Source organism: Hylobates moloch, unplaced genomic scaffold, assembly GCF_009828535.3.
Source record: "Hylobates moloch isolate HMO894 unplaced genomic scaffold, HMol_V3 SCAFFOLD_9, whole genome shotgun sequence".
Lineage (NCBI taxonomy): Eukaryota > Metazoa > Chordata > Mammalia > Primates > Hylobatidae > Hylobates > Hylobates moloch.
The window spans coordinates 27,207,814-27,231,459 of record NW_026652284.1 but is presented as its reverse complement, the minus strand read 5'-3'; the positions used below and the strand labels follow the sequence as shown (position 1 = coordinate 27,231,459).

At 40.8% G+C, this 23,646-nt stretch overlaps 1 protein-coding gene across 5 annotated transcripts in view; it reads right to left on the bottom strand.

Moving 5' to 3' along the window:
* EPB41 (erythrocyte membrane protein band 4.1) overlaps window positions 1–23,646 on the bottom strand; it is a 227,662-nt gene that overhangs the window by 19,889 nt on the left and 184,127 nt on the right. For 4 of the 5 annotated variants that reach the window (XM_032759550.2, XM_032759535.2, XM_032759533.2 and 1 more), the window contains one exon: window positions 2,072–2,200. In XM_032759550.2, the coding sequence (XP_032615441.1) occupies window positions 2,072–2,200 (129 nt within the window). Of the gene's footprint in view, window positions 1–2,071; window positions 2,201–3,406; window positions 3,857–23,646 lie in introns of all 5 variants that reach the window. The other variant, XM_058444377.1, reaches the window with a different exon arrangement.

Here is a 23,646-nt window from a genome sequence, read left to right as displayed (position 1 = left end):
CAGCCAAAATGTCACCTCCTCAGAGAGGAATTCCCTGACTATCCTAGTCCCAAAGTGGCAATCTTTCATGTAATCCCATATTCTCTAACTCTTTACCCCATTTTAGTTTCCTTATAGCATTTACCATTGTCTGAAATTGACTTATACATTGTTTATGTGCTTTATTGCCTGTTTCTCCTAACTAGAATGCAAGTTCCAGAGGGTGGGGACTGTGTAGACCTTATACATTGCTTTAGCTTAATACTGTGAATGCTCAATAAATATTTGTTGCAGGAATGAAATAACAGCTCAGTTTATAGAGGGAACTGTTTTTCTTACTTTTGGCTTCTGTGAATAACAAAAGAAAAACAATTCAACATAAATCAATTCTAGTCCATTCAAACTACCAAAAATGAAAGAGACGTTTTACTGAAAGTAGGAAGTAAAAAAATTTTCAGCAGGGGCATAGTGGCAGTTGGATCCCTTGCGCCCAGGAATTTGAGATTGGCCACGGCAACATGGTGAAATCCTGTCACTACAAAAAATTAGCGAGGTGCAGCTGTGCACGCCTGTAGTTCCAGCTACTTGGGAGGCAGAGGTGGGAGGACTGCTTGAGGCTGGGAGGTCTAGGCTGCAGCGAGCTGCGATCGTGCCACCTGCACTTCAGCCTGGGCAACAGAGTGAGACCCTTTCTCAAAAAAGAAAATTTGGCCAGGCGTAGTGGCTCACCAGTAATCTCTTCTTCTTCTTCTTCTTTTTTAATGCAGTGGAGCAATCTCGGCTCACTGCAACCTCCTGTGTTCAAGTGATTCTCCTGCCTCAGCCTTCTGAGTAGCTGGATTACAGGTGCCTGCTATTACACCCAGCGAATTTTTGTATTTTTAGTAGAGATGGGGTTTCACCATGTTGGCCAGGCCGGTCCTGAACTCCTGACCTCGTGATCTGCTCGCCTCGGCCTCCCAAAGTGCTGGGATTACAGGCGTGAGCCACTGCGCCCAGCCACAGTAATTTCTTCTAAAAAGAACTATAATCCTAGCACTTTGGGAGGCCACGGCAGGCAGATCACTTGAGGTCAGGAGTTCGAGACTAGCCTGGCCAACATGGTGAGCCCCAACTCTACGAAAAATACAAAAATTAGCCATGTGCACATGACTGTAGAGGCTGAGGCAGGAGAATCATTTGAACCCAGGAGGCAGAGGTTGCAGTGAGCTGAGATCATCACGCCACTGCACTCCAGCCTGGGCGACAGAGTGACTGAGAATCCGTCTCAAAAAACAAACAAACAAAAAAACACTTAAATCCTCATAACACCATGAAGTAGATATTAACATCATGGGCAGAGATCAAGGCTCAGAGATATTCAATTACTTGTCCAAGTCACTAAGCGGAGGAGCCAGGACTTGAACTCAGGTTTTTTCACACCCAAAGCCCATGTTCTCAACCATTACACTAGACTGCCTTATGCAAATGAATTGGGTGGATATAAGCAATCAGATCTAAGACAATTTTGCTTTAAAAAAAAATTTAGGCTGGGCACGGTGGCTCATGCCTGTAATTCCAGCACTTTGGGAGGCCAAGACGGGAGGATCACGAGGTCAGGAGATCAAGACCATCCTGGCTAACACGGTGAAACCCCGTCTCTACTAAAAATACAAAAAATTAGCCAGGTGTGGTGGCGGGCACCTGTAGTCCCAGCTACTTGGGAGGCTGAGGCAGGAGAATGGCGTGAACCCGGGAGGCAGAGCTTGCAGTGAGCCGAGATTGCGCCACTGTACTCCAGCCTGGGTGACAGAGTGAGACTCCATCTCAAAAAAAAAAAAAAAAAATTTAGATGGTATTTCCTGGGCTCAAGAGATCCTCCCACATCAGCCTCCTGAGTAGCTGGGACTACAGGCACACACCAGTGTGCTCTGCTCAATTTTTTGCTTTAGATGAAGTAGTCTGGGACCTTCTTAGACCAGTAATCTCTTCTGAAAAGAACTGCCCCAGAAAAACCTGGTATTCTTGGCAATAAATGACTAGAAACTCTGTGAAGAAAGGTGATTAATATTGTTTGCAGCCTTTTGTTCTGAAGCATCAAACCATGACCTACCTGGGCAGCCTCATAAGTGATGGTCTTGGTCTCAGTGTGGACAATAGGGACGTCTTTGGTTGGGATTTCACTTTTCACAGCATTGGCATTATCTGAGATGGTGACAGTTTGTGTCTTCACCAGGGGAGGCTGTGAAGCAGTAAGGAAAGAGTTACTAGAGCATTTCTGAAGGCAATGGAGAAGTAATCTTCTGACACTGATCTGATCAAAGTGTTAGCTTTAATTAAGTAAAAGGCTAGCTCAATCTCCAAAGGTGTTTACCCTGCCCAAGACTTCGACAGTATTCCAAAGTAACCCTGACAAGGTGTCAAATCATGAGGGATATTAAAAAGCCGCATTACTATAATCACTTTCATTAGCTTAATGGAAAGCTGTAAGAGCAGTTATGGCTGGTGATAGAAAACACTTCAGACTGACCTTCAGAATTTGAATATAAAACGACTTGCCAAATAGCAATCACTTTGATTTGTCCTTGTGTCTGTACCATTATAATTAAGAAAATCAGCCACGTTTCCTCCACTGAGTACAAATGGTACATGAAACAGCAGTGGCAATGGAATGCATTACCCTCGAATTCATTAACTTTTTTCAGATCAATGTCAGAGATTCACTTTGGAGTTACTGAGAAGAGACAGTATTTGGAAAACTGGAAAGAAAAAAACAATCAGTTCTACCACCACCTGGTGATTAATCCCAGAATTTCAGAAGAATGAACATTAGTGGAATACCAAAGGCCTTCTTGTCCATCTGCTCACCTTCCCCAGGAGTATAAATCACCCTGAAACTACTATTTGATTGTGATAAGGTTAAGTGGCCAACCACCTTAGCATAGGAAATCAGTGCCTATGATCCTGAACGCTCTTGTGGGTGGGGTCAGTGGGAATGGTGGGCTGCACAATGTGGCTGCAGTACATAATTATTTGGGGCCTGAAATCTCATAAGAAGATGAGTTGCCCCTTTAATTAAGAGTATTTGAATTTTTTAAGCATGGTCTCAGAACACTGAAGCCTCCTCACCACAGAAGTCACCGCAGTTCACCTCTTTCCATAGCCCACACTTGAGCAAGGAAAAGATGAACGCACTTAACCAGCTTCATAAAGACCGACAGCTGGAGTTTTGTTAAGTTATCAGAGAAGAAAGCACTTCTAGCCATGGAGTTAATTGCTCTGAATGAATTTCTTTGGCACAATCAAAGCCTTTAATTTTAGTCTGTGACTTTGAAAACAGCAGGCAGGCCACTACCCTCACCACACCATCACCACCTCCTCCACAGGACAGATTCTGGCCCTCTTCCAAAGACAGTCATTAGACCTGCATCATTGAATAAGTTACTACCTGGAAACTTCGAATGAGGGTGGGGAACTGGTTACCCACATGAAAGTCATGAAATGATCCATTTTGTTTTCCAAGTGGCTCTCCTGGTGTAACGTGTTCTTCACTACTCTCTGCCTTTTTTATACCAGGTTGCAGCTGACAGGAAGCTGGTGTTACTGAGAACTTTAAGGCACTGGCCTGTTCCTCCACTCCTATACATTCCCCAGTTGGGCCTCTTGGCATCTCCTTAATATCAAGATAGCCAGCTGCCCCCTCCTCCTTCTCTTCTGTCTCCTTGCTGCTTATGGAGAGGGAGCCAAAGGCAAAGCTTTGCAGAGACTCCGACGGGGTGGTCATCTGGCTTTTACTAGGAACTACCGAATGCTTGGGACCCTCCCATTCAGAGTCAGGGTTAGTAGATGGCCCCTTTGTCACGACAGCCACCTCCTCTGTGCGAATGCCATTTATACTCTACAAATGAATGAACACATACAAAAGCAAGAAGATTAGGCATAAGTGGGAGAATAAACTCTGAGAATCAACAATGGTTTTTGGAAGCCTCAAAAATATTGCTACTAATATAAACTAAGAATCTTAGCTAATAACATGGTCAAAAGGAAGAGCTGCTGTTCACTACACATTATCAGCAGCTTAAGCAGTTCCAACCTAAGTTTGGTCCTATTTCTATATCACTGTTAATCTGAAAAACAATTATCCAGCAATTTATATTCCTATGGTCTTCCTTGTGTAACATACTTAAAGGAGTTACTTTGTCATTCCTAAATGCCTAAGTTATTACTATGCACAGGACACAATGCAATTTGTGCGTCAATCAAAATATATTCTTTTTTTTTTTTTTGAGACAGGGTCTCACTCTGTCACCCAGGCTGGAGTGCAGTGGCGTGACCATAGCTCACTGCAGCCTTGAATTCCTGGGTTTAAGGGATCCTCCTGCCTCAGCCTCCAGAGTAGCTAGAACTACAGGTATGCTCCACCAAAACCTGGCTAAGTTTTAAATTTTTTGTAGAAACGGGGTCTCACTATGTAGTCCAGGCTGATCTCAAACTCCTGGCCTCTCTTAATCCTTCCACCACGGCCTCCCACAGTGATGGGATTACAGGCAAAACATATTCTTGAGGAACCTAATCAGGTTGAAAAATGTTTCATATTTCCAAACAGCACGTATCCTCACACTAGCCCTGCATGGAGAAGCTAAAATCTAGACTAGTTGTCAGGGAGACAGAAGTTGAGTACATCTAGCACAGGCTTACTTCAATCATTGTCATGGCATCAAACATGATATCAAAAATGGTGAAATGTTTCTTTGTAAACAATTAAAATGACCCAGCAGCTGAGATGTATTTCTTCACAGATGAATGACACAACACCTCCAACCTCCAAGAGAAATAAATCCTGGAAACACAGAGTTCCCTCCCGGGCCAAATACTTCACTCCACAGGAAAAACAGTTTTAAAGCAAGTAGAGTCAGCACTCTGTATCTGTGGGTTCTGCATCCATGGATTCAATCAACCATGGATCAAAAGTATCTGGAAAAAAAACTTTATCTATGCTGAACATGTACAGACTTTTTTCCTGTCATTGTTCCCTAAAGAATATAGTATAACAACTATTTACACAGCATGTATATTTTATTAGGTATTATGAGTAATCTAGATATTTGATTTAAAGTATTCAGGAGAATATGCATAGGTTATATGTAAATACCATGTCATTTTAAATCCAAGACTTGAGCATTTGTGGATTTTGGTATCCAGGAGAGGTCTTGGAACCAAGGCCCCACAGATATTGAGAGACCACTGCACATGGAAGAGAATGTGGATGAGAAGATACCATCCCAGTAGTTGGACCTATTCCTAAAGTTAAAAGAAAGGTGCTCTAGGTGGAAGAAGAAGAAATCCACACTAGTAGGAAATGAATTAGTCATTTGAAAAATAAATAACCTTGCCACAAAAAGAATAAAACACCTAGGAATGCCAGCTAACCAGGAAGGTGAAAGATCTCTACAATGCTACAGTAACCAAAACAGCATGGTGGGCTGGGCATGGTGGTTCATGTCGGTAATCCCAGCACTCTGGGAGGCTGAGGCAGGCAGATCACCTGAGGTCAGGAGTTTGAGACCACCCTGGCCAACGTGGCAAAACCTTGTCTCTACAAAAATACAAAAATTAGCTGGGCATGGTGGCATATGCCTGTAGTCCCAGCTACTTGGGAGGCTGAAGCAGGAGAATTGCTTAAGCTCGGAAGGTGGAGGTTGCAGTGAGCTGAGATGATCAAGCCACTGCACTCCAGCCTGGGTGATAGAGTGAGACTCAGCCTCAAAAAAAAAAAAAAAAAAAAAAAAAAAAAAAAAAAAAAAAAAAAAAAAGAAAACAACAACAAAAAACAAACACCAGCATGGTGTACTGGTATGAAAACGGACATATGAAACAGAATAGAGAACCTAGAAATAAGGCCGCACACCTACAACTATCTGATCCTCGACAAAGCTGATAAAAACAAGCAATGAGGAAAGGAAGGATTCTCTATTCAATAAATGGTGCTGGGATAACTGGCTAGCCATACACACAAGATTGAAACTGGATCCCTTCCTTACACCATATACAAAAGTCAACTCAAGATGGATTAAAGACTTAAATGTAAAACCCAAAACTATTTTTTTTTTTTTTTTGTAGAGATGGGGTCTTACTATGTTGCCTAGGCTGTGAGACCTTAGTAATATTACTAACATACATTGTAAGGTAAAACACATGCCACATAAAATTGACATTTTATTTTAAGACAAAGTCATAGCGCAGAGATTTTCGAAATTTTTCAGTTCACAGTGCCCTGAGTATTCACTTGTTAAGTAGTTAGTTCTAAGCAATAGTATTTGGTAGCCATTTGAAAATTATTAAACTCATAAATTGAAATAAAAAATTATTTTATTCTTAAATAACCATAATTACTAATAATATGTGTGTACTTCTTGGGCCCTGCACAACTTCTCAAATTTTGGAATCAGACAAGACAGCCACCTTCATTTCTTGTTCCACACTCAGTTTTATGTGATTGTTATTATTTTTTTGAGACACAGTCTCACTTTGTTGCCCAGGTTGGAGTGTAGTGGTGTGATCTTGGCTCACTGCAACCTCCGCCTAAGTTCAAGCAATTCTCCTGCGTCAGCCTCCAGAGTAGCTGGGACTACAGGTGTGTGCCACCACGCCAGGCTAATTTTTGTGTTTTTAGTAGAGACGGAGTTTCACCATGTTGGTCAGGCTGATCTTGATCTCCTGACCTCATGATCCACCCACCTCGGCCTCCCAAAGTGCTGGGATTACAGGCATGAGCCACAGTGCCCAGCTAAGAATTGGCAAAGATTTTATGATGAAGATGCCAAAAGCAATTCACAACAAAAGCAAAAATTGACAAATGGGATCTAATTAAACGTAAGAGCTTCTGCACAGTGAAAGAAACTATCAATAAACAACCTACAGAATTGGAGAAAATATTTGCAAATTATGCATCTGACAAAGGTCTAATATCCAGCATCTATAAGAAACTCAAACAAATTTACAAGGAAGAAACAACCCCATTAAAAAATGGGCAAAAGGACGTGAACACTTTTCAAAAGAAGATATATATGTGGCCAACAAGCATAAGAAAAACGGCTCAGTATCACTGACCATTAGAGAAATGCAAATCAAAACCACAGTGAGATAACATCTCCCACCAGTCAGAATGGCTATTACTAAAAAGTCAAAAAATAACAGATGCTGGTGAGGTTGCAGAGAAAAGGGAATGCTTATACACTGTTGGTGGGAATGTAAATTAGTTCAACCACTGTGGAAAGCAGTGTGGTGATTCCTCAAGGAGCTAAAAACAGAACTACCATTTGACCCAGCAATCCTATTACAAGGTATATACCCGAAGGAATATAAATCGTTCTACCATTAACACACATGCATGTGTATGTTTATTGTAGCACTATTCACAATGACAAATATATGAAATCAATCTAAATGCCCACCAATGGCAAATTAGATAAAGAAAATGTGGTATATATACACCATGGAATACTATGCAGCCATAAAAAAGAACGAGCTCATGTCCTTTGCAGGAACACAGATGGAGATGGAGGCCATTATCCTTAGCAAATGAACACAGGAACAATAAAAGCAAATACTGCATGTTCTCACTTATAAGTGGGACCTAAATGATAAGAACACATGGATACAAGGAGGGGAACAACAGACACCAGAGCCTACTTGAGGGTGGAGGGTGGGAGGAAGGAGAGCGTCAGAAAAAATAACCATTGGGTACCAGGCTTAGTACTTGGGTGACAAAATAATCTGTAAAACAAACCCCCATGACACGAATTTACCTACATAACAAACCTGCGCATGTACCTAAAAGTTAAAAGAAGAAAAAAAACCTAACGAAAGCCAAACGTGATGGCAAGTGACATCTGCACGTGCTCACCAGAGAGCTGTATATCAGCCACTTAGGCATGAAATCTTGGTAAGAGCCTTCGACCATATTACAAACCACAGAGAAACAATAAAGGAAGGAAGAAGGTGTTCCTGGCCGGGCACGGTGGCTCACACCTGTAATCCCAGCACTTTGGGAGACTGAGGTGGGCAGATCACCTGAGGTTGGGAGTTCGAGCCTGTCCAACATGGAGAAACCGCATCTCTACTAAAAATACAAAATTAGCCAGGCGTGGTGGCGCATGCCTGTAATCCCAGCTACTCGGGAGGCTGAAGCAGGAGAACTGATTGAACCTGGGAGGCAGAGGTTGCAGTAAGCCAAGATCATGCCATTGCACTCCAGCCTGGGCAACAAGAGTGAAACTCTGTCTCAAAAAAAAAAAAAAAGAAGAAGGTGTTCCTATGAGCAAACAATATAGTTTGAACCAGCTTACACACTGTAGTACTCAAATCAATGTTATATGTATTATATTAGTAAAATCACTGCTGCTCCTTAACTTGTAAACCAGCCTCCACTGTGATGAATATTAACCAGGGCTCTATAAAGGCAAGGAAAGACACATTGCACACAGGAACTTCAGGCCAGCTTCACTCCCAAGCCATCTTGAAACATGCAACTCAAAAGCATCTCAAACTGGCAGCAGTTGAATTCATATTCGGTAGATCTTTCATTGGCTGATAACAAATATGACTTAGGATATGAAAGATGGAACTGAAACACTGACAACAAGGCTGTCTCTGTCTGCAAATGTATCTGAGATACAGCAATTATTCTTGACAAGAATGTATGAATTTCCTCATATTTAACATAAAAATAATACTTGGTTTGACTTACAGGGTTCTGAGGATCAAATACAATAACATACTGTATATGAAACCATATTATAAATTCTAAAGTACTATGCTTACTCATTTAATTCAACCAACCAATGAGCAGAACACCTATAATGTGCTAGGGCCTGGGGGACACTAGAATGAATTTGTCATATTGTTAAGATGCTATGCTACTTTCCAGGGCACTTATCTCACTGTTTCTTTTGAGTCAGGCAAGTGGCTATAGAGCTGTCCAAAAATAGATCAGCTGGTATTAAACAAATACGCTTTCTGAAATTGCTACATGCTAGTCCTAGCATTGTGAATAGCTATCTAAACCCATTCACATGGAGAGGAACTTTGGGCTTCTTCAAATAATTTGTCACAACTGAGAAGGCTGTTCAATAATCAGAAAAATACCTAAGATAATCAAGTAAGAGCCAATTTTGTGCCAGTTTGTTCAAGTGGTAAGTGGTAGTCTGTCATCAAGAAGCTATTTGTGAACTAAACATTACTTAGGCCAGCACCACCTGACCCAAACTTGCCTACTGCTCAGTTAAATTAGACCGAACAATCTCTTTTTTTTCCAAAGCATATATAGAAGAGATCAATGATAAAAGCCCTAGCCACAGTAATTTCAACTCAACAAATACTTACTGAGCACCTAACATGTACTAGTCTTCAGAAATAAAAGAAAAACATAACAGTTGGGTTGGATTACCATTTGTAGCACATTCACATATGGTCAAATCAACTTCTCCAGTTGACACTGTTGTCCAGATCTCTAGGACAACACAGACAACTATTTGTTGAGCATCCTCCCAGGGGTGTAGAATGCAACATGTTGCAAACTAAACTCATCTCTGCTGCTGTCTGGGCTTCCCAACCCAACTTCCTCCATCATTTCTTGTTTTTTTGAGACAGGGTTTTGCTCTTGTTGCCCAGGTTGGAGTGCAATGGCGCGACGTCGGCTCACTGCAACCTCCGCCTCCCAGGTTCAAGTGATTCTCCTGCCTGAGCCTCCCACGTAGCTGGGATTACAGGCATTTGCCACCGTGCCCGGCTAATTTTGTATTTTTAGGAGAGACAGGGTTTCTCCATGTTGGTCAGGCTGGTCTTGACCTCCTGACCTCAAGTGATCTGCCCACCACAGCCTCCCAAAGTGTTGAGATTACAGGTGTGAGCCACTGTGCCCGGCCTGTTAAAGCTCTTAGAATGCCTCATCCAGATTACCATAAATGCCCTCAACGGTTTTTCTTCTTTCTTCCTTCCTTCTTTCTCATCTCAAATTACGCTGCTGAAGTGCTTATTTCTAAAATTAAACATTGAAAATTCAATTTTCTAGTTTAAAACCCTTCATTGGGTTTTAGTAAGACAGAAAATACTTTAAAATCTGACCCTTACCTCTCTCTCCAGCTTCGTCCAGCTACACCTCCACATATATCCTTCTCCCCATTACTTCAAAACTATTTGTAGTTCCTAGGACAGAGCATCTTTCTATTATCTCTGTGCCTTTGTAAATGTTATTCCTTCTGCCTGGAAGTCCACACTTAGCTCAACTGTCATTTCTTCTAGATTTTCCTTGGCTGCCTAAAGTATGTTTAGATACCAGTCCTCTTTTGTTCCCATTGTACCCTATCATCACTGGCATATTCATGTCTTTTCCATTAGACTAAGAAATCCTTGGGGGATGAGAACTTGTTACTGTCTTACTTAGCTCTCTATCTTTCTTGTACAGTTTTTGGTATGTAATAGATGCTCAGTAAAAACGTGTTGAAGGTATGTTAGGTAAATCCAGGTCACTTGAGAAGTTCTTCTTTGTCCTGTGCTATTCAGTAACTAAAATGTTTAGAAAAGCATGTTTAGGAAGAAATAAAGTGGCTCATTTGACCAGACTCATAGTCTAGTCCAGCATTTTATCTCCTCCATCAGTAAAATAAGAGAAAAATAATATTTTTGTATGTTTACCATGTGCCAGGTGCTGTACTAATCACTTGAGCATGTTTTTTCATTTAATTATTTACAGTATAATTATGAAGTAGTCATTATTTCTATTTTATAGATGAACAGCTAGTGTTTAGACTCAGATCTATCTCTGGTTCTCAAGCCCATCTTCTTCCCATGACACTAGAAGGTATTTCAAGTAGGACCAAAGTACATGTCCTATTTATTTTACTTATGTATATATTTATTTTTTAGACATAGGCTCTCGCTATGTTGCTCAGGCAGGATTCAAATCCCTGGGCCCAAGGGATCTTCCCACCTCAGGCTCCCGATTAGCTAGGACTACAGGCACATGCCAGTGTGCCCAGCTTCAGGACATGTCCTGTTATGCTCAAAATAACACATAGCAAACCCGACTCTAACTTTGAGAAGTACAAACAGCATCCAAACTCCTCTTAACAGAGGAGTGGCTGACACTAGGTTTTTACATACAAGAAGGCTGAAAGCCAGAAGACAAGACTGGCCAGAAGAAAATATAAAGTCTCCATGACACAAGACACCCAGAATTTGGCATTTAATATCAGTAAAGAATTCTAACTGACAGTGTTGTTGCCTTTGGCTGTGACCATCATCAAGGGCCATTGGATTATGTAAGACTGCAACTGCACATACCAAATTAGCCTGAAAACTTTAAAGGGATCTTCTCAAGTAGAAGATGAATATATGGCTGTGTCTGAACCATCCTCAGTGACAAAAAGGCAAAGCTGAGACTTAATGTGATTCAAAGGTGTTAATCTAGATGTTGCTTACCTGAACTGATGGGGAATCTGTAAGAAAAAAGATGCTGGCCAGGTGCAGTGGCTCACACCTGTAATCCTAGCACTTTGGGAGGCCGAAGCGGGTGTGTCACCCTGAGGTCAGGAGCTTAGGACCAGCCTAACCAACAATGGCGAAACCCCGTCTCTACCAAAACTACAAAAATTAGCCAGGCGTGGTGGTGCACACCTGTAATCCCAGCTACTCAAGAGGCTGAGGAAGGAGAATCGCTTGAACCCGGGAGGTGGAGATTGCAGTGAGCTGAAATCGTGCCACTGCACTCCAGCTTGCGCGACAGGAGGGAGGCTCCATCTCAAAAAGAAAAAGGAAAAAAAGATGCCATGATAAAAAGACTGGCTGCCTATATATGTAAAGTACTGCAATGATATCTAGTTGGTTTTAATATGAAAAAAATTAGACAAATATTTAATTGAACAGAAACATTATTTGAAGATCCTCAATTTCATTTAAAAAGTCAATGGCTCCTGCTAAGTATGATAATTCAGTATTTTCTTTGTTTTGGGGAAGAAAACAATATTTTTTTTCCTAAAGGCTTTCTCTCAAAAACTATTTATGCAAAGGGATTATGTCTCAGAATCATCAGACCCTGATTATATATGTGCCTTTATAAGTTATAAATTACCGTTTTTTTGACCTATGAATTTCAGATATTATTAAAAGCAGGATATGGGCCGGGCGCAGTGGCTCACGCCTACAATCCCAGCACTTTGGGAGGCTGAGGCGGGTGGATCATGAGGTCAAGAGATCAAGACCATCCTGGCCAACATGGTGAAACCCCGTCTCTACTAAAAATACAAAAATTAGCTGGGTGTGGTGGCGCGTGCCTGTAGTCCCAGCTACTCGGGATGCTGAGGCAGGAGAATCGCTTAAACCTAGGAGACGGAGGTTGCAGTGAGCCGAGATCGCGCCACTGCACTCTAGCCTGGTGACAGAGCGAGACTCTGTCTCAAAGAAAAAAAAAGAAAAAATATTTTAAGGTGTACTAAACTATTAATAATCATGGGATTGCAAACGATCTTTTTGTTTGTGGTTTTTCTCTATTTCCTAACCTTTCTAAAGTAAGTACGTATTACTTTTGTAATAAAAAGTGATTATTTTCTTATGCAAGCACTTGTATCTGGTTTCAGTACTGAAATGATCTTTAAAACCTGAAGAATCTAGTAAACAATTTATGCAGAAAGTGCTAAAAAATCCTTAACATCTTCCAAGCCTTTTAAAAACAGTAAAAAATAAGCCTTAATAGGTTTCTAAAAGAAAAAAGTAGTTAGAGGAAAGAATTATAAGCTACTAACTGGTACGTAGTATAAAAGTTCTCTTTTATAAGGGTAATATAATATTAAACCTTGGTAATTTAGTTAGTTGGTTTTGAAAGTCAAAGTCAGCTGGGTGAGGTAGTTCACGCCTTTAATCCCAGCAGTTTGGGAGGGCGAGACGGGCAGACCGCTTGAGTCCAGAAGTTCGAGACCAGCCTGGGCAATATGGCAAGACCCCATCTCTACCAAAAATACAAAAAATTAGCCAGGTGTGGTGGCGTGTGCCTATATTCCCAGCCACTAAGGAGGCTGAGGTGGGAGGATCACTTGAGCCTGGCAGGTGGAGGTTGTAAACTTGGGGTAAAAAAAAAAAAAAAAAAAGAAAAGAAAGTCAAAGTCAATGATGATGAATATAATATACCTGTATAACTGGTGGAAAAGAAATACTTCAAATTTAAGTTGTAGCTTCATTGTATTTTAATGTTTTCTGATTTAGAGGTAGAAGGGATATTATCAGGAAAGTGATTTAAAATGTGGTTGTTGGCCAGGTGTGGTGGCTCACGCCTGTAATCCTAGCAATTTGGGAGGCTGAGGAAGGCGGATCATTTGAGGTCAGGAGTTGGAAACCAGCCTGGCCAACATGGTGAAACCCCATCTCCACTAAAAATATAAAAAAATTAGCCGGGTATGGTGGCGGGTGCCTGTAATCCCAGCTACTTGCAAGGCTGAGGCAGGAGAATTGCTTGAACCCGGGAGGTGGAGGTTGCAGTAAGCTGAGATCACGCCACTGCACTCCAGCCTGGGCAACAGAGCAATACTCTGTCCCCCACCAAAAAAAAAGTAGTTATCTGTGATTTAATTCCTTAGTAAACTTTCTTCTTAAGTATCTACCTCTGAAACAGTGAAGATACCCAAAGGAAATTATTACTCTCTTGCCAAAGTCATGATAGCAATAGGGAATATAAAATATTAAAGATCGGCCGGGCGCGGTGGCTTATGCATGTAATCCTAGCACTTTGGGAGGCCGAGGGGGGTGAATCATGAGGTCAGGAGATCGAGACCAGCCTGGCCAACATGGTGAAATCCCATCTTCACCAAAAATACAAAAATTAGCCAGGCATGGTGGCATGTGCCTGTAATCCCAGCTACTCAGGAGGCCGAGGCACGAGAATCGCTTGAACCCAGGAGGCAGAGGTTGCAGTGAGCCGAGGTCATGCCACTGCACTCCAGCCTGGCGACAGAGTGAGACTCCAACTCACAAAAAAAAAAAAAAAAAAATCAAAATATCCCCAAAACTGATCTAAACAATAACTTTAGGTTAGTGATATACACTATAGATTGATACTATCACATCACAATTCATATCCAGAATGATTTATATTTCTTAAAATATTACTTTTTGCAAAGTAACATGAACCAAAGCAATAAAGACAGGAGGTCCCTATATGGTGTTTCTTGAACTCCTGAAGTGGGCCAAGCCTATGGATTTAACTAAAATTGGGCTTCCTTTCAGCTTTTGTTAGCAAGTTCTCAAAGAGGTCCTCATTATATTTTAGAGAACATCACAACTTTGAAGAAAGAAATTGTGACAGGAGAATTAAAATGGGTATACTATGAGGCTATTTCATAAATATTCCCGAACCAAGATCCTCAGGAAGAATACTGTTTATAATGGATAGTTTTGGGATACATACTGTCTGTTAAGAAAGAAAATAGAATATTTCTGATTAGTCACACAATTTACAACTATTTTAAAATGTCAGAGATTTATTACTGTTTCTAGCCTCAAAGCTTATTTTTCTATATTGCTATTACTCACACATTTGCTCCTTGAAATTTCTAAATTTTCCTCAAAAAGAGGGTCTGAGATTTAGCATATACCTCTGCAGTCACTTTACACAATTGTAATCCCCAATCCACTACATCCGTTAAACTATACCATTGTTTTTCACATTATCTTCATTTTATTTTGCATTCTGTCAAGTAAAATGAGATTTAAAGCTGGCCTTGTAAGTGCTGCTTAATGATATGACCAATGCTGTAATCAGTCACCATCATCTGTGCAATGACTTTGTGGCTTGCTGAAATGCAAATATGTGAGGAAAATTTAATACATAAAACTTTTATTAGTGTTTCTATATGTCTGGGAAAAGGGATTCATTAAACTTTTTAATAAGATTTACATAGATTGAGAAAAAGAAGTTTTGATGAGAAAAAGAAGTTTTGATAAGTAAAAGGAAGTGAACAGAGATGGCAGTGAGAATAGGGGGTGAGGGTGCACAGACACACATACACCCACAGAGCACATTACCCTTGCTTTGCAAACCCAGTAAGAAATGCTTTGCAGTGCAAATGCCCACAGAACCAGCAGGAATCGAGGTTATCTTGCTAAGCACAGAAGGAAGATACCCAGCGGAAGAGTCCAGCTCCTGGTTCTTAACTAAAGTAAACAATAAATATCACAGTCACTTAAATTATCAACAATGTATTTAAGTAATACCCCAGATGGTCTGCAACATGCAAACTAAAAAATGTAGAATTTAATCCTGATAAGATCAGTTAATTGCGAGTGCTTTGCTTCTATATTCTTCTCTTTAACAAAACATGACAAGGTTAAGTCTCAGCAAAGAATGGCTTTAAGTGCCTAGGGGAAAACCTCTTAAGAGCAAAACATATGTCTTTATACATTAATATAAATATTTGTAATTTCCTATTTTGAAAAATTACATCAGTATTTCCCTAGGTTGTATAATAATCAGTAGGAACATTAGCCCGATGATTAAAACTTTTTTAAGTTAAAACAAATGCTTTTAAATGGGCACTTGCAATAAAAGATAAATCAGATGTGGTAATGGCTTCTTTTGCAAAAGCCATGTGTAAACAGCACATAAAGATGACAAGTCAAGCAGTAGGAGCCCATTCTTCAGCCAAAAAAGGAAACCAATGAAGACAGAAGAACAAAAATTACCGAAAGGAGAAACATCCTCTGGTTCCCACCCCCAAAAGCTTGATAAATAATAGTTTTGTACAGATTCAGCGGAAAACTCAGGCCACTTAGAAGTTTAAAAAAGGACATTAGAATCACAAACACTCAACATGGGGATAAACTAACAACAGAGTAACCATGGGCTAGCAAAAGGTGATGTTAAAATTCTATCTTTCCTCTCTAGTGTGACATTCTTTATCGTGCAATGCATTTCTCTTCATTCTAATTTTTCTCTCTTGGATGTACTCTCTCTCGCCTTTTTTTTTTTTAAGGTTGTATGCTATTAGTTTCTAGCTAGAAATATATCCTTATAGTGCTCACTAGCTTCTCCATGAAACTCAGAGTCATTTTCACAGTCTATTGCTATTCTCTGGTACATAAAGATTACATTTGTATAAAATCTGTATAAAGGGGCTTATTCCGGAGGATGTGGGCCTTTACTAGAGTTGATAAAATTGCTTACGATAGGAAAATAATTCCACAATGCAGCCTCTCACAAAGGGCAGCAAATGAAATTAGCCAATGATAATTATTTCTCAAACATTGTTTTTATAATTTCCTAAATAGTGCTGTTATTAGATTACCCCCAGAATAGGTGAATGTAAAAGCAAACAGCTTCAAAATCCATGCCGGATGCAAAATTTTAACTATTAGGTAATAGAAAATTTTGCCTTTACACTGCACTCACCAGCAAGGACTCCACAGATCAAATGAGTGTTCTCAAATCTGAATAGATCTACAGAAGTCAAAGTGCTTGGGCAAATATTAAAGGTTATACTAAACATGTCTAACAGACCAGAAGCCTTTGGTGGTCAGTTTTATTTCATTACACTATGAAGGGTAGGGGTGGAGGGATGAAGATGGAGAAAAAGGAGCTATGACCAGTACAAAAACTCTGAAGTTAGAATGGAACAAAATTAAATTTGTTTGGCTGGATTTCACAGAAGTCTCAGTTCTAAAAATTGATTAAAGTCATAATAAGCATTTAAGAAAATTTGATATCTAGAAAACAGTTACCTGGAGGCTAGGCCCAGTGGCTCACGCCTGTAATCCCAGCACTTTGGGAGGCTGAGGTGGGCAGGTCATTTCAGGTCAGGAGTTCGAGACCAGCCTTACCAACATGGTGAAACCCTATCTCTACTAAAAATACAAAATTAGCCAGGTGTGGTGGCGGGTGTCTGTAGTCCCAGCTACTCAGGAGGCTGAGGCACAAGAATAGCTTGAACTCGGGAGGCGGAGGTGGCAGTGAGCCGAGATCGCACCACTGCATTCCAGCCAGGGTGACAGAGTGAGACTCCATCTCAAAAAAGAAACAAAACAAACAAAAAACCCAAGAAATAGTTACCTTGATTCTACAGAACCAATGCAACAGACAGCTATTATTATAGAAAACTATTATTGAATATTAACTAGCTATGTTTTATCTTTTTGAGAAATTGTATAATAGTGAAAATGGCTTTCTGTGTTAGCATTTTCAACAAACTCATAAAAGAAACATGGCTTTGGAGAAACACTACAAAGTTATTTTACTTAGATCACAAGATACATACTTTGAGCTAGTAAATAGACCGCTCTAAAATGTGAAGTGTTAGGTGTTTTTTTTTTTGAGATGGAGTTTCGCTCTTGGTGCCCAGGCAGGAGTGCAATGGTGCGATCTCAGCTTACTGCAACCTCCGCCTTCCAGGTTCAGGCAATTCTCCTGCCTGAGCCTACCGAGTAGATGGGATTACAGGCATGCGCCATCACACCTGGCTAATTTTGTATTTTTAGTAGACAGGGTTTCTCCAAGTTAGTCAGATTGGTCTCAAACTCCTGACCTCAGGTGATCCACCCGGTTCGGCCTCCCAAAGTGCTGGGATTACAGGCGTGAGCCACAGTGCCCGGCTGAAGCATTAGTTTGAAATAATCACCTGAATAATATAATAAAATCTAGAGCTGTGAGAGTTAAGAGAAGGTTTACCCAAGGTGAAGTAAGAGATAAAGTGATATACCTTCTGTCAATTTCACATTATAGGAACAAGCTCTCCTCACACCCACATACCCACACCCACACCATTCTTCACTTTTCAGTAAGATTAGAGTGGCAATACTGAAGAGTTATTAACTACAAATTTGTACAGTGCTTTTAAAAAGCCCATAAAAGACAAATTCATCATACTAAAATGTTTCCAACAGATGTGACAACTACATCTGTTGTAGTGACTAATTAAATTGGTTAGAAAAAAATTATTTTTAAAACTTGGCATAGTCAAATTAGTTCAAAGTTGATTTAAAATAACATTCTGAGAACTGAATGCACACCAGTAGGTTGTCTCTCTTACAACTAAGCAAAAGACAACTAATTATTGGGCCACAGAGAAGAGTGAATATAAGGAAAAACAAGAGAAAAACTAGCTGACAGCAATCTCTTGCTGATCAGCTGAAACAGAGGTTCATTTGGATTTTTTTGGTAGTAGGTCTATGAACGGCATTATTAACTCCTACTTCCTTAATGATTAGTAGCAACCCGAATCACATTTGCAATAAATAAGATTTATTCATAAGTTTACACATTAAGAGAGCAAATAATGTGAGAAAAATATCAAAGAAAATGTCCCAAAGGAACTAAAGATTTCTTCGGCTTAAATATCATGCTGAATGTTAATGAATAATTACTTTATTCAGCTAAGTATTAGAGCAAAAGGAGCCTGGTCTAGGGAAATGAAACACGTGCTTATGGATTTATTAGAAAACACCTCCCCAAAACCAGGCTCAGTGGTTCACACCTGTAATCCCAGCACTTTGGGAGGCTGGGGAGGCTGGATGGCCTGAGCTCAGGAGTTTGAGACCTGCCTGGGCAACATGGTAAAACCCTGTCTTTTAGCAAGGTGTGACACACACCTGTGGTCCCAGCAGCTTGGGAGGCTGAGGTGGGAGGACTGTTTGAGGCCAGAAGGTTGAGACTTCAGTGAGATGTGACTGCACCACTGCACTCCAGCCTGGGAGACAGAGTGAGACCCTGTCTCAAAAAAAAAAAAAAAAAAAAAGAAAAAAAGGCATGCGCCACCATACCTGGCTAATTTTTGTATTTTAGTACAGACGGGGTTTCACCATGTTGGCTAAACTGGTCTCAAACTCCTGACCTTAAATGATCTGCCCATTTTGGCCTCCCAAAGTGCTGGGATTAGTCGTGAGCCACTGCACCCAGCCACCCTCTCCTTATTTTTGTATTGCTATGAGCTAAGAATGGTATTTCCATTTTAAAATGGTTAGGAAACTGGCCGGGCGCGGTGGCTCATGTTTGTAATCCCAGCACTTTGGGAGGCCGAGGCGGGCGGATCACGAGGTCAGGAGATCGAGACCACAGTGAAACCCCGCCTCTACTAAAAATACAAAAAATTAGCCGGGCGTGGTGGCGGGTGCCTGTAGTCCCAGCTATTTGGAGAGGCTGAGGCAGGAGAATGGCGTGAACCCGGGAGGCGGAGCTTGCAGTGAGCCGAGATTGCGCCACTGCACTCCAGCCTGGGCAACAGAGCAAGACTCCGTCTCAAAAAATAAATAAATAAATAAATTAAATAAAATGGTTAGGAAACTAATAGAATAATATTCAGTAATATGTAAAATTATACAAAATTTAAATTTCAGTGTCCATAAATAAAGTCTGATTGCAGCATAATCACATTCATTTTATGTGTTATCTATACTACTTTCACTCTACAATGGCAAAGCTAAGTGGTTGTGACAGACCATATAGCCTGCAAAGCCTAAAATATTTATTATTTGGCACTTTACAGAAAAAGTTTGCCTACTCCTGATACTCCAAATACATCAAAACCCATAAGAGTTTGATATGGTTCATGTTTCTATATCACATAAAACACAAGAAAAAAAGTGTCAAATTGCTTTCTGCAGTGTATTTTAGATAAACATAAATGTTCCCTTTATGATATCACACTCATCCGAGATGACTTTATTTATACAGATGTGTATCCTATGCTTGGTAATATGTTCTAGAGTGAGAATAGCTGATTATTACCTGTGATAAATACATAAGGGCTTTTTTTTTGAGATGGGGTCTTGCTATGTTGCCCACACTGGACTGGAATCCCCAGGCTCAAGTGATCCTCCTGCCTCAGCCTCCTGAGTAGCTGGGACTACAGGCTTGTGCCACCAAGGCCAGCTGGATAAGAGCTTTTAATTGAACCAAGTTACAAGACATTAACAATAGAAACTGGCCAGGCGCGGTGGCTCACGCTTGTAATCCCAGCACTTTGGGAGGCCGAGGCGGGCGGATCACGAGGTCAGGAGATCGAGACCACGGTGAAACCCCGTCTCTACTAAAAATACAAAAAATTAGCCGGGCATGGTGGCGGGCGCCTGTAGTCCCAGCTACTCGGAGAGGCTGAGGCAGGAGAATGGCGTGAACCCGGGAGGCGGAGGTTGCACTGAGCCGAGATCGGGCCACTGCACTCCAGCCTGGGTGACAGAGCGAGAGTCCGTCTCAAAAAAAAAAAAAAAAAATAGAAACTGACACCTACCATAGGGGTATACTAGATTCCTTGAATAAACAAGAGACCATACTACAGGATTAACAAGAGAGACAGTGGCTTCTGGGCTGGATATAGGCTTTCTGGATTACCTGCATATAATGATTGGGCATAAGTGATTAGTTTGGCACAAATTTATGTGCCGGTACAAGAGATTCTATGTGAAAAGTTATTTATCCATCGCCATCTGTGATTAATCATTTAATTCAGTTTAACAAATATTATTTGTTATATTCAAGGCAACGTGGTAGCTGGGATACAAAGGTTATAGATTGGCAAAATCAAGGCCTATTTTTATTTAAAATTTTTTTAGAGACAGTGTCATGCTGTGTCACCCAGGCTGGAGAGAAGTGGTGTGATCATGGCTCACTGCAGCCTTGAGCTCCTGGGCTCAAGCAATCCTCCTGCCTCAACCTCTTCAGTAGGTGGGACTACAGGCACGAGCCACCGTGCTTGGCCTAAAGAGCCTCTTACCTTTGAGAATCTCATAGTTTTGAGGAGAAAGGCACAAAAGAGATGTATTAACAACACTTCAAATATTTAATATCACTTTTTCTGGTGGGGTATAAATCATAATCAGAATATTAAGCAGAAAGTACATTTCCATAATTTTATCATCACACTGGTATAAACTGAATCACCTGGGGACAACTCAAGTATGTAAAGGTTACTCAGACTGTCACAGAAGGAAAGCAAACTTAGAATGCAGGCTTTAGTAGTGTGCTTCCTCAAAATATAACATTGATACTATCTTGTCAACAGATTCTGGGCTACATGACACTCTCAAAGCTGGAAAACTATCCCACCTCTACTCTTTTATCTAAAACAATTCCAAAGCCTATGTTATCTATGAAGAAGCTGGGACAGCCAGAAATTTCAAAATTTTTTGGAGAATGTCAATTTATAGGGACATAAAGCTGAATAATCCACAGTGGGCAACACAGCCAGAAAGAAAAAGCTGTTAAAACAAGGAAAGTTAGAAAAGAAGAAAAGAGGATGACATGCTAGGAGGAAGACTGGAATAGATCTGAATAGCAGATGGTAACTTGTCTGAGGGTAAGAATAGTGACTAGTTTCAACATGAGAGTTACCTTTAAGTATGTGAAGAAGTAATGTGGAAAAAGAAAATTCTTTAAAATGCCTCCATTCAGGATCAGTGAATGAAAGCTACAGGGAAACAGATTTTCACTTAATATATGATTTATATACAAACTCGGAGCTGTCCAAAGATGTAATATGTTATCTCAGGAGATACTGAAACAAAGCCTGCAAGACTGGCCTCCGCATCTCTAAATGATATTGTAGAGAAGAGTCAAGCACTGGAAGAGAGAGGAGTTGAATTAGGATCCTATCCAATTCCTAAAATTCTGATAATGCTGATGCTTTGCATCCTTGTAATATATAATACTTTGCTGGTGGGTGACAAATAAAATAAATGAATAAAATGAATGGTGGCCATGTTATCCCCTTAAATATTTTTCTATGTGTTTTACTGAGATAGGATCTTATAAATATGAAGACTTTTCTTTGAAGAGGCAGTAGATAAGAAAATGAGAGGCTCACCTGCCTTTGTTGATTTTGAGACAAAAAAAGATAGTTGGGACTCTATGCCTTCCCCTACCTTTTAATCTTTCAAATGTCAGAGTTATTCTATCATTTACCCAAAACAGGATTCTATGTTAAAGGGTAAGACACTGCTGCCTTCTAGGATTTTTCTTTTTTTTGAGACGGAGTCTTGCTGTTGCCCAGGCTGGAGTGCAGTGGCGCGATCTCAGCTCACTGCAACCTCCACCTCCTGGGTTCAAGCGATTCTCCTGCCTCAGCCTCCCGAAGGGCTGGGATTACAGATGCCTGACACCACACTCAACTAATTTTTGTATTTTTAGTAGAGATAGGGTTTCACCATGTTAGCCAGGCTGGTCTTGAACTCCTGACCTCAGGAGATCTCCCCACCTTGGCCTTCTGAGTGCTGGGATTACAGGTGTGAGCCACCACGCCCGGCCTAGGATTTCAATCACAAAAGATTTTTGTTTTGAGATGGAGTCTCGCTCTGTCGCCCAGGCTGGAGTGCAGTGGCGCGATTTCGGCTCACAGCAAGCTCCGCCTCCCAGGTTCATGCCATTCTCCTGCCTCAGCCTCCTGAGTAGCTGGGACTACACGTGCCCACCACCACGCCCGGCTAATTTTTGTATTTTTAGTAGAGATGGAGTTTCACCATGTTAGCCAGGATGGTCTCGATCTCCTGACCTTGTGATCCGCCCGCCTCAGCCTCCCAAAGTGCTGGGATTACAGGCGTGAGCCACCATACCTGGTCGCACAAAAGATTTTTAAAATTCCTAAAGTGTGTTTTCTCCACAATGTATAATGTGTTACCTATACATTTAGTTAGGCTATTATTCAAGTTATTTGGCTTTTAGCCTGCATTTCTGATCTGTGGGAATAAACTACTTTATCTTCTTTTTGTCTTTCAAGTTCTAGGATGATAGGAGTTTTGTTTACCAAAAGGAATCCCCCATGAATTTATAATTGTTGATCATAGCCACTGCTCTTCCTCTAGCCTAACTTTGTATGGCTTCCTAATTCTAATTCCATACCTTCTTAGCCATTTCAGGTATGCTTCTATAGGTCTGTACCAATGTGTTTCTTTTTGTGTCATATTCTGCTGCAGTAAAAGGAGATAGTAAGGCATGAGGAGTAACAGCTTCAGAAATGAGAGTGGCCTATTAATACTATCCACTAAAGTGTAGAGGAAGCAGATATGGTAATGCCACATGCCACACAAAACAGAGTAAGAATAAGGAGTTGTAGTTTCTAGTACCAATATTACAAACGGTGTAATCTGAGTATATGAAAAAAATGAAGTTTCTATGTATAATAAAAACAATATAATAGTCTTTTTCAAAGCTGCAGAGAATGCTATAGTTTGGGATTTTTTTTTTTTTTTTTTGAGACAGAGTCTCGCTCTGTCGCCCAGGCTGGAGTACAGAGGCGCGATCTCGGCTCACCGCAAGCTCCGCCTCCCGGGTTCACGCCATTCTCCTGCCTCAGCCTCCCGAGTAGCTGGGACTACAGGCGCCTGCCACCACGCCCGCTAATTTTTTGTATTTTTAGTAGAGACGGGGTTTCACCATGTTAGCCAGGATGGTCTCGATCTCCTGACCTCGTGATCTGCCCACCTTGGCCTCCCAAAGTGCTGGGATTACAGGCGTGAGCCACCATGCCCGGCCTGGGATTTTATAATTCCTGTGAAGAGGAATATAAGGGAAGGCAACTCTGTCAACAAATTCTGTATGTCTTTACTGTATTCAAAACCCTTGGCGAAAAAATAAAAGCAACAATGAGACCATGTCTCATATTAATTTTGTCCTGTTTTCCTTTTGTAAATACATGATCACTGGGTAAACCACAAGTGTAA